This window comes from Cuculus canorus, chromosome Z (assembly GCF_017976375.1).
Source record: "Cuculus canorus isolate bCucCan1 chromosome Z, bCucCan1.pri, whole genome shotgun sequence".
In the NCBI taxonomy this organism is placed as follows: Eukaryota; Metazoa; Chordata; class Aves; order Cuculiformes; family Cuculidae; genus Cuculus; species Cuculus canorus.
In genome coordinates, this window is record NC_071441.1 from 63,337,651 (window position 1) to 63,353,335 (window position 15,685).

Below are 15,685 nucleotides of genomic sequence, written 5' to 3' on the forward strand. Positions count from 1 at the left end.
AAATTAGCAAACAGATAATTTTTCTTCAGCCGTCAAAGCCACCAGCATTGTGATATAGGCTAAATCTAGCTGAAAGCTATTGGAATAACTAGGTTTCATCGTACGAAGTTTGTCATTTTTCAGAAGTTACTTGGGCTCTCCGTAATAGTAGTTAAACTGCTTTTAAAATGGCCATCTGGCAAACAACTGGTACGTAAGATGATTTATTTAATGCAGTACCCCAGGAGGAAAAAGCTAATATTAAGTGCATTCAATTGATAAGTTTAATAGGGCACGTTGTAATACAGCATGTATAAAGTATGTATTTAAAAATAATGAGAAGTCTGTCATGAAAGCATGTTTCATAGAATATTCAACTTTTAACAAAACCCATTTGTCCAGGATTTTCATTCCTCTCTTACAGCTGCCAATGGAAACGCTTGAGTCCAGGAATGAAAAACTGCATGAATAGTCAGTCTCCTCAGAAAAGAAAATTTCTTTTTTTCTTTTCAACTTCATTTTCATTGCCTTAAACTTATATATGCATATATGTTGAAAAGTTCTGATGTAACTTCAGAGTCTAAGATAAGTGGAGCATTTCAAACATCCCAAAGTTTTATTCATAGCACAACAATACAGGCAATTTAAACATATCTCTAAATAAACCCACCCATCTGCATACTTTACTGTTGAAAATCTCTGCTCTCCTCAGTAGTAGTGCATACAGTCAGATAAAAATGTAAGTAGTGTTTTGGAAGTCAGTAAATGTGGTATTTACCTACACACATTAAAAACCTCTCGAGGTATCAAACTGGTTTTCTTCCTTTAAAAAATGGAGATGCTATGAAGTTAGAATGTTTATGAGGAAGGTGAACCTTAGAAGGATTTCATAAAGTCTCATCATAAGAAGAATAAATACATCTCTTGTCCACAGGAAATAAAACCGGATGAAGTTACCAGACATGCTCTTAGGACAGAAGTTAATTTTGAAAGTGTCTGCAGAAAGGTAAAGCCTGTTGCTTTGTGTTTTCTTTCTCCTGTTTCTGCAAGTGAGAGAGCACCCTTTAGGACAAGGTGCATATTTGAATGGGAGTACATGCGTTTTCACTGTGTATTCTGTATGTTACATTTTGTCTTCATTACAGACCCTGCTTCCTTTTCTAAGGAAATTTATTCACTAGGACATATCTACCAAAAAATTGTGTAGCTGTTTAGTACAACTGGCTTGTCATCTAAGCTGGTGGACTTAATCCCTTGTAACTGGAGCGGAATACCGGGAAGCATCTAGTTGGTTTAGAGTCTTTGTAAATAGATTTGTTTTGTTTATATATATGGTTCAGTTAGTGTAAATAATCTGAGCTTTCAACAACAGTTGGAAAAAGGCTCTAAAAACTTTTAGATGCAGAGAGAAGTTTCCACACATTAACGAAACATGACAAACATGAGCCTGAAATAATGGTGGAATTTTAACACCCCCGTGACTCATTAATTTCAGTGCAGTGTTTCTTCTGAAGCCCACTGATGGTATATTATTAAATATTAACTCTCTAACTACTGTTGTCTGTAAAAGATTAAATAAAGACGTACAAGTGGGAAGATACTTGTTGAAATAAACAGTCGAAGTTGAGACCAGACAGGACACTAAAAGAAGAGCAAAGTAGTGTTTTAAGAGATATGGAGCAGAAGTGGTGACAGAAAGCAATTCTGAATCAAAAAATATCAGTACATGAAATTGTGTATTTTCCTCCACGTTATGCTAAGTTCCTGCAGGTCCACTGAGGGAGTCTGAAACCTAAAATTTTTAAAGTCCATGATCTAAGTTTTAATGTGGAATTGGGTCATTTTTTTCTATAGTGAAATCATTAGTTTGCAATATAACTATGCTGCTGCAAAGCACAGTTATATGTGATATACTTCAGTCATTAGCATAGTGTACACCAGGATTTCTATGCTTCATGTGAGCGTAATGAAGTTAATAGGAAACTATTATAGGAATTTGGCATGGCTGGAGCAGTGTTTGGATGAAAGCATCTTACTGCTTTTCCTTCTCTTAATGATAGAGCAGAGTAAGGAAAAGGTCATGGAAATACAGACATGGAGCTATAGAGCAGCATTTTTCTTCTAAATTTCTTTTCAAGATCTATTTTTAAGATTTTCCACTCTGAAGTTGAGCTAGTCATAAACTGGTTACTGTTATGTTAGAATGGTGCAGAAGTGAAGGTTCTGAATGTATGAGGACGCATGGAGAGGGATTTCATGCTTGAAGAGGGATACTAAATTCAAATGGTAAGACATTTTGTCACTTCCTGTAGCAGATTCTTCTGCCAAGAATTCAAATGCCTCATGCTTATGTGTGGGCATAAAGTATAGGAGCCCCAGAATGAAATAATTAATGCTGTTGTTTTAAAGGAGTTTACAGGTTTGCAGTTGGTATTTTATTTTATAAGAGGACAAACTTATTGCCAAAAATATAGAAGGAATATTATTAATCTTACTAGTTTATTTTGTCGCATTATTTTTGATGTGTTCATAGTCATGACTGACTGTGTGTTTTCCATATTTGCTTAAAATAGGCTTTCATTTAGTAGTAATTCTTGAAAACAGGTAATAGCTGTTTGGAATTTTTTGTAGGTTTAGCACTGTTGTTATTCTGTTACTTTCTGCTGATTATCCTGTTTTCCAGTTAAATCTTGCGCGTTGTAGTAAATGGATCCCATGTTTCAAATCAAGTTCGTGGATGGGTGCTTCTTTAAAACCATACAGGATTTTTAGCCTTATTGTAATAGAAGAACATGTACATTAATTATTACATAATGTAAACATTACATTAATTTTTGACGTGCAGCGGCTAAGCCATCATAACTTATTGGTTCCTAAAGGCTGGCAATAGCATACGCCCAACTCAAAAAAGTGTCCTTTCTGTTTTAACAAACTTTAATTTTCCAATATATTCTTCTTTTCCCACAGTTAGTTATTAAACATACAATTTAAAAAATAATTTATTTTCTATCCTTAGCAATATTCTGTAGGTCACATGAAATGCAGACCACACTGTTTACCTTTTCATTAACTTGAATTTCAAAATATTTGAAGGAAAACATCCTGTGGCTGTTTTCATTTTCAGAATAGGTTTGTTTTCATTGGTAAAAGGCAATCTGGTTTTAATTCACTGTGGAATGCTGAATATTAGTTTTGCATAGTGGACATGTAGTCAAGATATTTGTTTAATTCTTTCTCCGACTTAGATTTTATGTTCCATTGCTATGTATATATTTTTCAGAATAAGGTAAGCATACTTTTTCTCTTTAAAACCGGTTCTCGTAGACTTCGGTCACATCAATAAAATTGTGCTAAGTGTTTAACAGGTGGCACTCTAACTTGAGTTCTTAGGATTTAGCTGTCAATATTACTGTACGGATAGTTGCTAATAAGCAAATTAAATTAATGATAGTTGCAAAGTGAATTCGCAAGAGTTACCAGCCATATGACACAAGACGACTTCCTTTTCTGATAAAGACGTTACAGAGCTTACTGCGTTACTGGAAGTCAAGCAGTGGTAGATTCTTCTTTAAATCATAGAATGGTTTGAGTTGGAAGTTGCCTTTAAAGGTGAACTAGTCTGTGCACCTCTGCTGAAGTACTTTTAATTCATTTTAATATTGCTGGAGCTGGCACTGTTGCTATCAGCGAGGTATAAATTCTGTTGTAAAATTTATAAAGAATGTTGCCATGCAACTTTAACTAGACTTTATATTGTTGGTGCTTAGTTACAGCTGTTGAAAAATGGAACTTGTATTTTCTAGGTTTTGACTAAGTTTTTGTGTACTTTCTGTACACAGTTGTGTACTGTTGGCAACAAATATATTTGCCAAACATTTAATAACATTTTAAAAAATGTGACAGCTGTCTGGTTTAATGTTATTTTAAATTGGTATTTCCGGCTATGGTTGCATTTTGAAGTTTTCCTTACATTATATGGACCTGAACTGTTATGAGAGGCTTGGTTTGTTAGTGTTGTGCTTCAGCCCACCAAAGTTATAAATCAGAAGCTAATCCTAAAAATGCTGTTTATTACAAGCAGGAACCAAACGTAGAAACTGACTGAGTTCTTAACTGTTATCTCCAAATAACTGCTGGCCTAGGTTTAAGGTAACTTAGGCAGGCTAAGGTCAGCAGGATAGATAGGTTAATACGCATTGATATTTTTATGGTACTAGAGAAGTTGTATGTCTCATCTGTGCTGTTTCTCCAGAAAAGGAGACATGGGTCTACCTATGCACACCTTGATCATAACTGTGGTTGGTTTTGTTATTTTTGCACTAGTGCTAACAGCTACTGACTAACTTATTGTAGCATCTCATTTAGTTTTTCTTTCAGTAAGTCTTTGGCATATACGATTTGAGAGAAAAAAACAACTCTGTTTTAAACACTGAGAATAACAGAATTCTGGTCTAGCATAATGGCACCCTCCACTAAAAGCAACAATCTGGAGTGCCATCTCACCTTAAGTTAAAATACTTACTATTTTTCCAAAATAATACAGCCTCTGTTCTTAAAAATCCAGTGACTTTCACATTTTGGAGTGGGGTGGGGTGGAATGGAAATTGAAACTGAAAAGAAATACTGTGTTTTATTTCGAGTGAAGAATTGAGTTCCAGTATACATTATTGTCAGCATGTTTGACTTGCCGAAATACCAACAAATATTCACAGAAGTATTCACAGGTGATAAGTACATCCTCAAATTTTTTGCCTCCAGATACAATCTTCACATTTAGTATGGTAATTTCGCCTTTTTCACACTGGTCTCTAATCTGTGGTCCTTGAGAAAAGCACCACCTTTTCCTACTCAGTCCTGTATTTTCACCTGTTACTCCAGTCCTTTTGTACTTGAATCACGTAGAAGCTTGCCTGCAAAGAGGATCCTGCACGGCAAATTCTGACTACGTTGTGACCTTAAAAGTTTCTTGGGGCCATGCCACATCCCACTGAGTCTCAAGATTACTGAAAAGCTTGCCACAACTTTTAAGTATGTTGAGAAATTTCTTCCAGACCAGAAATGTAAGCAATTACTAGCTCTTAGAAGCATTTGTTGCTAATGTAAGTCCTGGTGAGCTTATTTTGGATTGCTTCATGTTCAGGAACCAACTTTGCCTTGTTTGGAATTTAAAAGGAATTCAAAGACTTTAGAAACAGGATCTCAGGCAGCTCATGTATGGCTGCAGACAGATGTGCCAGGTTTTGACTGAGCAGCCTGGTGCACAGTATGATTTTGATCATTAAAAGTCAAAGCTGCCTAATGAAGACAGCTGTACTTAACACAATTTTGGAGGGATGGAATTTTTGCTGTCTACCTTCAGGTCCGTTATGCTTAACAGATGCCCAAAGGCAGTTATGCGACAGCTAAAGTCCTGGGGCTATTTCAGGAGTGAGTTAATTCAATATATATGGCTCCTTACCTATGCAGCTGAAAGGAATTTGGGCTTGGGGAATGAGCTAAAATCTAACAGTAATAAGGAAAGGTTTTGTGTAATTTATCAAATGAGAATTCTGCTGTTTCACACATGAGAAGACCCTGTTTCACCTCTCAAGCTTCTCCATGAATTCACTGACTCTCTGGTGAAGGGTTAAGGAAATCCTTGGGCAAGAAGAACATGAGAAAAAGATAAAAAGGTATTTCTTCCCAGGAGGGACAAAACCAGTAAGGATGAAGTTGTTATTGTGAAAATAATATTTCTCAGTTCCATATAACCACCTTTTTAAATTATGCAGGTGATGGCCTGAGATTAGTCTGTTTATCAGTCTACAGTGCAAGGATAGGGTAGTCACAGTGCTTGTGTTGTTCTGTGTTCTTGCTTGTAGATTTACACTGCAAGGATGTTTGCTGCTAACAGTCTTTGAAAGGCAGTTTATGAAAGGTGCCTGCTTTGAGGCATTAATTAAAGTAGTCACTAAGTAATTGTTTGGAGCATCAGTTTCCCCAGAATCCATCACTAGATGGTAATCTTTCATTGCAGGACACTAAAACTTACACGGTGTGGTTGCACAACGAATTAATGTGTAAATCTATTGTAATGAATACATTTACTTATTAAGGAAATTTTAAACGATACAGCTAATACTTTTCAACTGTGTGACAGAGAAAGAAAGGAAAATCTGATTTCTGAATTGAGTAGAACTTTAGATTGAACACATCCGCATCCAAGGACAAACAGTCGTTCTGTATTTTCTAAATTTGAAAAGATGACAATCCTAAAGGTACACTTGTGCCTTAGTTTAATTTAATATTTACTTTATAGTGGAAAATACATAAAACCAAAACTTCTGTATTCTCTGTGGATTTAATCTCAGGAAATGGCACTAAATCTTAAAAGGGGCCTGATGCAAAGTCTCTTGCAGTTTAATTGAAGACTGTCTGTTAACTTCAAAGGCTTTGGACCAAGCACAGAATACTTGCTGTCTTTCATTTGGGCTTTGGGGGATTTTTCCACAACCTCCTCCCTTCTCCTTCCCTCCTTCCCCAAAGTCCCCCTGAAGAATTCAGCTTATTACAAAAACATTCTGATTAGGATAGATGTTCTAATCGATATAAAACTTCTGTTTCTGTTGCTGGTGCCCTTAATAGCAACATAACTACATAATTACTTATGTGGATTTTTAACATTCTTTGCTTATGAAAATATTTTTTTTGCAATCCATAAACCATAGGGAGAGGACTACTGTATGAATCAGTCTTTGTGTGATACTGATGTGATAGTCCCATCTGCTTTGTACAATATCCTTATTAATTCTTTGCACTTTGCTGCTTTGTTGTTAGATTTTTGCAATGTGGGGGCAAACGACTGGTTCTTTTGAGGCAGCCATGAAAAACTTAACACTCTTCTGTCTATATTCTGATTATTGCACTTCTCTTAAATTAGATGATAGGGCATAATTATAAGAAGAATATGTGATAATTAATGTGATCACCTATCTGTTATCTTAAGGATCTTCATCTCTTTTCTCCTCCCCCTTCTTTCTAAGTAATAATTATTGGAAACACTGTTTAAACTTTACTTATTCTTGCATCAGAATGAATGCATTGCCTTGTACATAAAAAGATATTTTCATTTTCTAGCAATGTGGTTATGCTGAGAAAAGTGAAAAAATAATACTCTGTTTATTTGTTAAAATTCTGTTCTGTTCCTTTCATATTTCAGTATAGAAATAAAGGTATTCATTTGCATAGCAGATACCATATATGCTTTTCTCTATTTAATAGTTGCATCTGTCAACATCTTAAGTTTTTGGAAATGTGTTGCATTGATTTAATAGTACAATTTCCTGTAACACAGGCTAAAATAATTGGTTTGATGCTGGGAATCAGTGTTGCAGGGTTGAATTCTTTTTGTCCAGAGTGTTTTGACTCTGTTTGAATGGAAGTTTCACTGAATGTATGAAACCACTGTTTCCTGAGACTTTTCCATGTCAAACACCAGATGTTAACTTTAAACAGGAATGTCTGTGGTCTTCCTAAGACTACCGATGAAGTGAAGAATTTTGCATTCAGTGATGAATATCACATTCAGGCGTAAATACTTTCTCTGTGTGGCTGTTTTTTGTTTTCTTTTCCTGAAGGTTCTTCATCTTCCAAATTTGATCATTTGAACTGTGAGCTGTTTAGCATGTCTTTAGATGTACTCCTCTATGTTTCAGAGCCTAGAATCCACTGCTATGGCTGCAAATTAACTTTTATGTCAGTATAGAACGAATTCTATTGATTTTTGACAACTCTTTTTTCACACTTCTCTCACATGCTTCTCCACAAATTGTCCATCTGTCTGCTAGCCTAGCTAGTATGAGTCCCTTCCCAGACTTCTAATGGGAGAGTTCAGGTTCCTGCCTATGCAATGTTCTGTGGATTGCCCTCCCACCTTTGGTTAGCCATTCGTGATACATGGTGCTTCACGTGCACAATCCCAGAAAGATTTATATCACAGTAATCATGAAAGACAAGCAACTCTAAACTTCCATTCCTGTTTTCAATGAGTACGTGAAGTGTATAAATATCTTACTGGATATGAGTGGTAATGGGAACAATAGATGATAGTGCTACAAGTAGTCTTGGTTTTATGCTTTCCTTGAAGAACATGCAGGAAAAAATGTGATCTATCAAGAGGTTCTCAAGGAATGGTGGTTGGTGTGCCTTTTTTTTTTTAATAAGCGAAGGAGAAGTTGCTGATGCCCAGAATCTCCTTGGTATCCTCCAAAATACTGTTCAGACTTGCATGCAATTCATGAGAGGCAAACAGACATATAGAATCTCAATGCATGGGTGAGAGTATGGTATAGAAAGGAGAGATTTACATGTCTGGGGAACCTTTGGGACATGAGTAAACTAGATGGGAATGATGAGCTGCATCATAACTAAAATTGTATCAGGCTGATAACACTGGAAATTTTATGGGTCATAAAGGAGTACTTAAACTAAAAGCAGGGGGAAGACGATATGCATGGAGGAATATCAAAATCACAATGATGTGACCAACAGGGGGCATGTGGCTGCTTTTCAGGATGTCTCTTAAAAGTCTGGGAGGGAACAGCTTGATCCAATAAATAATGAAGATAAATCAGATGCCCTGCAATGCCAGTTGATTGGTAGCTCCAATACTAAGCTAGAAAGGGTGTAAATTATGAATGCTTCCATACCAGTCCTTGAACTGAAAAAAAATAAAGAGAGGAAAGTAGAATGTCTGATGTATAATATCACACTGAGATATCTTCCTTGCACCAGGTCTTCAAGATAGTTAATGAAAGGTATATCTTTACAGGGATAATTGAGTAGGATGGATGTGCATGAGAGTGGTACTGTGTTGGAAAGCACTACATTTTAAGTCTTAACAGCACAAGTGTATTACAGGAAAAGAGAAGCTCTAAGAAATGTTTTCAATGGAAGTTCCAACTGTCATAAAAGTTTGGTACCAGCAATGTGGTACAGCCTCGATCAGAATTATGCTGAACAGAAAATGCTAAATGACAGTAGAGAAGCTTCAGATTTAGGACAGATTATTAATAGTGAGAGCTTTCAGTTACCCTTGATTCATTTGGATACTAAAGACAACATCTTTGAATTGCACCCTTTATGTATCCATAGAGAAAGTAATCCATTTGTAAAGCTGATCCACATGAAGGGGCAAGGAGAAGAATACGCTTAACCAAATGAGAAAGCAAAATATTTTTCCTGTCTTGATATCTATCTATCTGCTAATCCTCTAATCCTGGTACCCAGTGAGCAATTTCAACCAAGATTAGTGGAAGCAGTTTTAAAAGTATTAACTTCAAACAGGGAGTTATTTTAGGTGTGAGAAACCAAAATCTTTGTAGCACTGAGGGAAAGGTGGAAATAATTCGTCACCTCTTGGGCTTGTTTTGAGAAGCACCATAGAACTGACACAGAAAAAATGTGCAAGGATAGAGAACGTAAGGTAGAACATACATCAGCTGGAATCTTTCATTAATTTGGTTGTTTAGAGAATTCAAAGTGTAAAGATGTCTTTAATGTTATATAAACAAGTATAATCACATCTGTTAAAAACTGACAGCTGCTAACTGGAAAGGCTCTTTCTGCATATATGCTTTGCAGTGTGACTCAGAATTGCATTACAAAATCAGAAAAGAATAAATTTGACATTCCTGATATTTCCAAAAATGAAAAACAGCTGCTGCTGTCTTTTGCTCCTTTTATTTTTGCAAATGAAACTCTTATCGGGTTTTTATTATATATCATATAAAAATAAATTACAAAACCATTCCTTTTTCTTCCTCCTTTTCCTACCCAGATTGGTTTTTAAAGTGCTACAAATCAGAACTAAAGAACTAACTTTTATTTATAAAAATAAAAACAAACAACAAAAAAAGAAGATATGGAATTAGGAGGGCTCTTGCAGCTCAATCTGAAGCACATTGGTCTGTTAACACTGGAAAATTAAACGAGGACTACTGGAGGCATTATTGCTTGAACTTTTTAAAACTTAACTGTAGAAGGAAAAAAAATCAGATCTTCTTGAATTATTGGAATTCTTTTTGAAATGTCATCTATTGAAATGTCAATGATCATAGGTGCTAAGACCAGATACATTGAAAAGTTCCAGCTTGTTGAAATAAGCATAAGTTAACAGCATCTTGCCCCTCTGTGGCAAGATTAAAGAGAAAGTATGGGAAGCATAAAATCATAGAATGGTTTGGGTTGGAAGGCACCTTAAAGATCATCTAGTGTCAACCCCCCTGCGGTGGGCAGGGACATCCCGCTAGATCAGTCTGCCCAAGGCCCCATCCAGCCCCATCCAGGAAGCCACAGCTTCCCTGGGTAACCTGTGCCAGGGCCTCACCACTCTCATGGTGAAGAAATTCCTCCTTATGTCTAGTCTAAATCTTCCCCTTTCCAGTTTATAGCCATTGCCCCTGGTCCTAGCACTACAAGCCTTTGTGAAAAGGCCCCCGCCCCAGCTATCTTGTAGCCCCTTCAGATACTGGAAGGTTGCTATAAGGTCTCCTCGGAGCCTTCTGTTCTCCAGGCTGAACAACCCCAACTCTCTCAGCCTGTCCTCTTGTGGGAGATGTATGTAATGGCCTAGAAGATGCTTGAGAGCCTCTAAGCATAAATGTGACTGTTCTGTCTGCTAGGTGGTGAAATACCTGCTATAAAATGTGAACATCCAGGATTTCCATTTATTTTTACGTCCATTATCTGCTGATATGTTCAAGTAATATCAAGGATTCCATATATATCTGACATGTGTTTGTCATTAGAATAAGTTTTGAATGCATATATTCCCTCAATACACTTAATGATGGAAAGTGTACATTTTGATGCCAAAGAACTGGTATGATTATCTCAGATGTTTTAATAGTTTTTCAGTTAACCAAATTTGTATTTCCATTGTCTTTTTCAGAGAGTGGCTGAAAATATATAGATTAAAAGAAATCTGTTTTCCATTGTGCACAAAAATTGCAGCATGGTATGCCAAGAAATTCTGTCTTGTTTTGAATAACATACTATAACATGGCCTACTCTGATCAGTAAGTGCAGTTCATCAAGGCTTGATAAGTCATCTGTGCCTCCGAGTATTTGGCTCTCATATTTAGTTCCCTCAGCAGTGCTCTGAACATAAATATGTTTTATCTGGAGACATTGACCTGACAATACTTTAATTTTGTATAGGTGTGTTCCCTGGTAGGAATGTTTGTAACGTGAAGGCCTGAGCAAGACAGGATTTGTTGTCAGGGATAAATCTTTTACCTTTACTTTCTACATTATGAGAAATAGACTTGATTGGACCTTGTTTTTCAGATGTTACCTAGTTTTGAAGCTTCACGTCCATTTTAAATTTGAAGATGTGAACTATGCCTGTTTTCTTTGTTATAAATTTCTTTCATGTGTGCTTATACATATGGCATTATGTCAGGCTCCGTCTGACAAGTGATCATTATTAGTTTTACGGTGGAAGGTTGTAGGGATGTCTCAAGGTACATCCCTCAAAGTTCAGTACAGAGTTTCATCACCAAATTGACTTGATAAGGAGAAAGGTGGATATCTCAATCCTGAAAGTTGTAGTAATGTGGAGCTTATCCGTGTATTTTGCCAGTGTATTTGCTACCATCTGCTTCCACTCCGTCTTTGGACATCTCCATGATGCACAGCTTGAGAACTCAGGTGCATTCAAGTTGTAGTGAACTTGGACAGTTCTGTTGGTTACTTTTGTGTTTCTGCTCTCATTTCTATAACAGATAAGGATAAGTAACAATTTTTTTTTTCAATTTTTGTTTTCCCAAATAGTGGTTGTTTCAAATTTCATTTTGACATTGGGCCGTTTAACTCCCTGTTCTGGCTATTCTGGGTCTCCAGACACTCATTCTACATGGCCAGTTATGAGCAAAAGCTCTACCAATGTAACTTTTCTCAAAAGTCAGTTGTGTTTTCAGTTCTGGTGTATAGTGGTTGTCAGATTAATTTATAGATGACCTTTCTTCTAAATGTCACTGTGCTCTCTGAAGAAGTCTATGTGAATTTTCTGGCAGACTTTTCTCGTTGTATTGTTCACAGCTACTGCCTGTTATCCAAGATGCATTTTGTTTCTGTTCCCTCAAAGTACATATTTTGCTTCAGGGTTTCTAGTTCATCATATTTTGCTTTCCAACGTACTTTCTTAATGCGATTGTCTTTTGCCTGATGTTGGTTGTGGGGACGGGTGTTTGGTTTGGGGTTTTTGGTGTGGTTTTGTTTGGTGTTCTTTTTTCTTAGTGCCATCTATTTTACTGTGGTATGTGCCAAATTTTTTTATTCAGTTTGGCAAGGTGCATATGTCTTACAGTGATGTGCCTCAACTGCTCAAATGTCAAAACTTATGAAAAGCACACACATTATACAAAGCTATGTATAAAAAGCAAAACCATGTAACATTCGTACTGTTATGCTTTATGTATTTGACTTTACATTGTTATCAGTCAGAACTGTATGTATTTTATACTGGTTAAATGTACTGGCTGTATAATTCAAACTATGTAATGTTTTTACAGTACAGATATTGCTTAATAGGTCTATTTAGAATCTAATATGGGGGTTACGTTCTACGTAACTGCTTTCCACTGGGAATTCACCTGCATCATAGACACATTTGTCCATGAGCATAAAGTAATAGTGAGCATAAAGTAATGCTCACCATGTTTCTAGGTTTCCTCAAAGGCCATCAAAGTTCTCAGTGTTGGTTTTCACAATAAGCGAGAACATCACGACTGGGAGGAGGGGGAAGTTGGCTCAGTGCTAACTTTATGTGCTCTGTCTTTAAAAAAATTGTGCATTGTTTGTTTGTGGTGCCAAACTGAGAGATGCAGATGACACTAAGCTGGGAGGAAGTGTCGATCTGCTGGAGGGTAGGGAGGCTCTGCAAAGGGATCTGAACAGGCTGGACTGCTGGGCCGAGACCAATGGGATGAGGTTTAACAAGGCCAAATGCCGGGTCCTGCACTTGGGGCACAACAACCCTATGCAGCGCTACAGACTGGGGGAAGAATGGCTGGAGAGCTGCACGGAAGAGAAGGACCTGGGGGTGCTGGTTGACAGCCGACTGAACAGGAGCCAGCAGTGTGCCCAGGTGGCCAAGAAGGCCAACGGCATCTTGGCTTGTATCAGAAATGGGGTCACCAGCAGGTCCAGGGAGGTTATTCTCCCTCTGTACTCAGCACTGGTGAGACTGCACCTTGAATACTGTGTTCAGTTCTGGACCCCTCACCACAAGAAGGATGTTGAGGCTCTGGAGCATGTCCAGAGAAGAGCAACGAAGCTGGTGAGGGGGCTGGAGAACAAGTCTTACGAGGAGCGGCTGAGAGAGCTGGGGTTGTTAGCCTGGAGAAGAGGAGGCTGAGGGGAGACCTTATTGCTCTCCACAACTACCTGAAAGGAGGTTGTGGAGAGGAGGGAGCTGGCCTCTTCTCCCAAGTGACAGGGGACAGGACAAGAGGGAATGGCCTGAAGCTCCGTCAGGGGAGGTTCAGGTTGGATATCAGAAAAAAATTCTTCACAGTAAGAGTCATTGGGTACTGGAACAGGCTGCCCAGGGAGGTGGTCGAGTCGCCTTCCCTGGAGGTGTTTAAGGAACGGGTGGATGAAGTGCTTAGGGACATGGTTTAGGGAGTGTTAGGAATGGTTGGACTCGATGATCCGATGGGTCCTTTCCAACCTTATGATTCTGTGATTCTGTGATTCTGTAATTATAGATGCATATTCTTACTAGCCCTGGAAGAAGCGAAGAGGAGTTTGCAGCTTTTGAGTTTTCCTACTGTCTTGCTGTTTCAACTTACACCGAGAGTTGACCCTGTTCTCCATGAGGAGATAATTAAGAATCCATGCCTGATTTATTCTGGGTTCTTTTGCTCTGACTTTGCTTTATTGAAACAATCGTAAGAATTATTTTATGCATAAAAAGAAGAAAGGAAGCATTAGTAAAAGATTAAGTATGTAATTTGTACTTGGGCTGGTCTGGGGTTTATGCCAAGCTCTGCTGTAGATCACTGTGGTAGTTTAGGATGAAACACTCCATTTCTCTTTGACCTTTTCCCAGTCTGAAAATAAAGCATGCACCTTACACTTGTATGGTTAGCTGAATTAGTTGGGGCGGGTTAATCCAGAGAAACCCAATTGACACTTCTATAATACTATTAATTATGGTCTTCTAACATTTTTAAAGTGCTAGGCTTCTTAAAGTGCCTTTAAACTTTTTTAGATACTTGGATAGTAGGTATTTTTCATCATGCATGCAGCAAAGAACAGCAAGAAATCTGGTTTTGAATTTATGACCTATTTTGAAATTCTCATTTTAAAAGAAGAGAAGACAATGATAGACACAAGTACCTACTCCACACTCCTTTTTGGTAAAAGGTGGGCCAATCTGGATGTAGGAGTGAAAGTAAATCTAAGCCAACAAATTACGGGGAAGAGAATAGCTTTAGTCTAGACATACACATGAAGTTACGGCAGTGTAAGCACTGTGGCGGTATTTAGAAGAATCTCATGCTTCTTCCTAATTGTGGATTGAAGAGTCTGCAGAAGTCAGTGATGAGTTGAAAGTCAGTGCTACTGCTGTTAGTGCAAGGGTCAGCAGATTCTCCAGACCTCTGACTTCTATTGTTTGCAGTTCTGCAGATGTGCAAAAAGATTGTTCAGAGTACCCTCTGTGGCTACAAGTCTCCAGCTTCCATAATGCTTGCAAGATAAATAAAGTCAATATCCAAATATTTTCAATTTTGAATTACCACAATAACATAAAACAATGTAAACCAATATAAACTGTGGCAAGTGTTGAAAAGAATTTAAAAAATAAACAGGAGGCCAAGGGAGAGCTCAGATTTGCTTATGTATCTTGATGTTGTGTAAGAAATTGTTAGGGTGGTTTTTTTATTGTTCTGTTACAAGAAATTATCCTGCTGAGGGATTTTTCCAAAGGCTTTAGATCTATTAGGACATAGGTTTTAGCTGCAGTTGAAAATTTGTCATCAGTCTATTTTAAAAATTTGTATTATTCAATAAAAAAAAAAAATCTGTTGAGAACTTGCATGATTTACTGAGATCAATGCAGGAGAAATTGCCGTAAGAACTTCTCACCTGTCTTGCTATTAAGCTTCACTAGCCACTTCTTCATAATACCTGTGCCATCATTTTGATGTTACATGGAAAATCGGAAAAGCTTGAGTGAAAACTGAGTAAAAGCTGATTCTGAATCTGACAAGTGTTGGCAATCTATTTCCTGGGCAGAGTCGAAAACATTTATTCTCCCCTTTGGATACTATGCGATGTCTGTTATTTTTGTATTAGAGAAAACCACTCCCTTTAGGCTCTTGCCACATCCAGCAGACACATGTTTGCTGCATCCCTAGCTGATCCGTCCTCCTGTTATTATGCTGAGACACAGTCAACAAACAATCCTTGCTATCAGGAGCTGAGAGACAGCAATGCTGCCACAAGGGCTACCAATAATCAATTTGCTCTCCTACCAAAATCTTCACCATATCTAATGGCCACAAATCACACACTTGATGTGTCTCAAACATAAAGGAAGAGGGAGAACTAGCAGCATTTCACAGTCTGAAAGTAAGTTTTCTAAAGAGTCTCAGTCCAAGGCAGTATGAAGTCATGGGATAGATTTGGGTGACAGCCGTGATCTGGCACCTTCAGC

The 15,685-nt window shown here is 37.6% G+C and overlaps 1 protein-coding gene across 3 annotated transcripts in view; it reads left to right on the plus strand.

The window, feature by feature from the left end:
- Window positions 1-15,685, plus strand: part of SRFBP1 (serum response factor binding protein 1) — an 80,655-nt gene that overhangs the window by 55,562 nt on the left and 9,408 nt on the right. For 2 of the 3 annotated variants that reach the window (XM_054054276.1, XM_009562961.2), the window contains one exon: window positions 914-985. The exons of the other annotated variant lie outside the window; for it this stretch is intronic. In XM_054054276.1, the coding sequence (XP_053910251.1) occupies window positions 914-985 (72 nt within the window). The remainder of the gene's footprint in view (window positions 1-913; window positions 986-15,685) is intronic. 3 annotated transcript variants of the gene reach the window in all.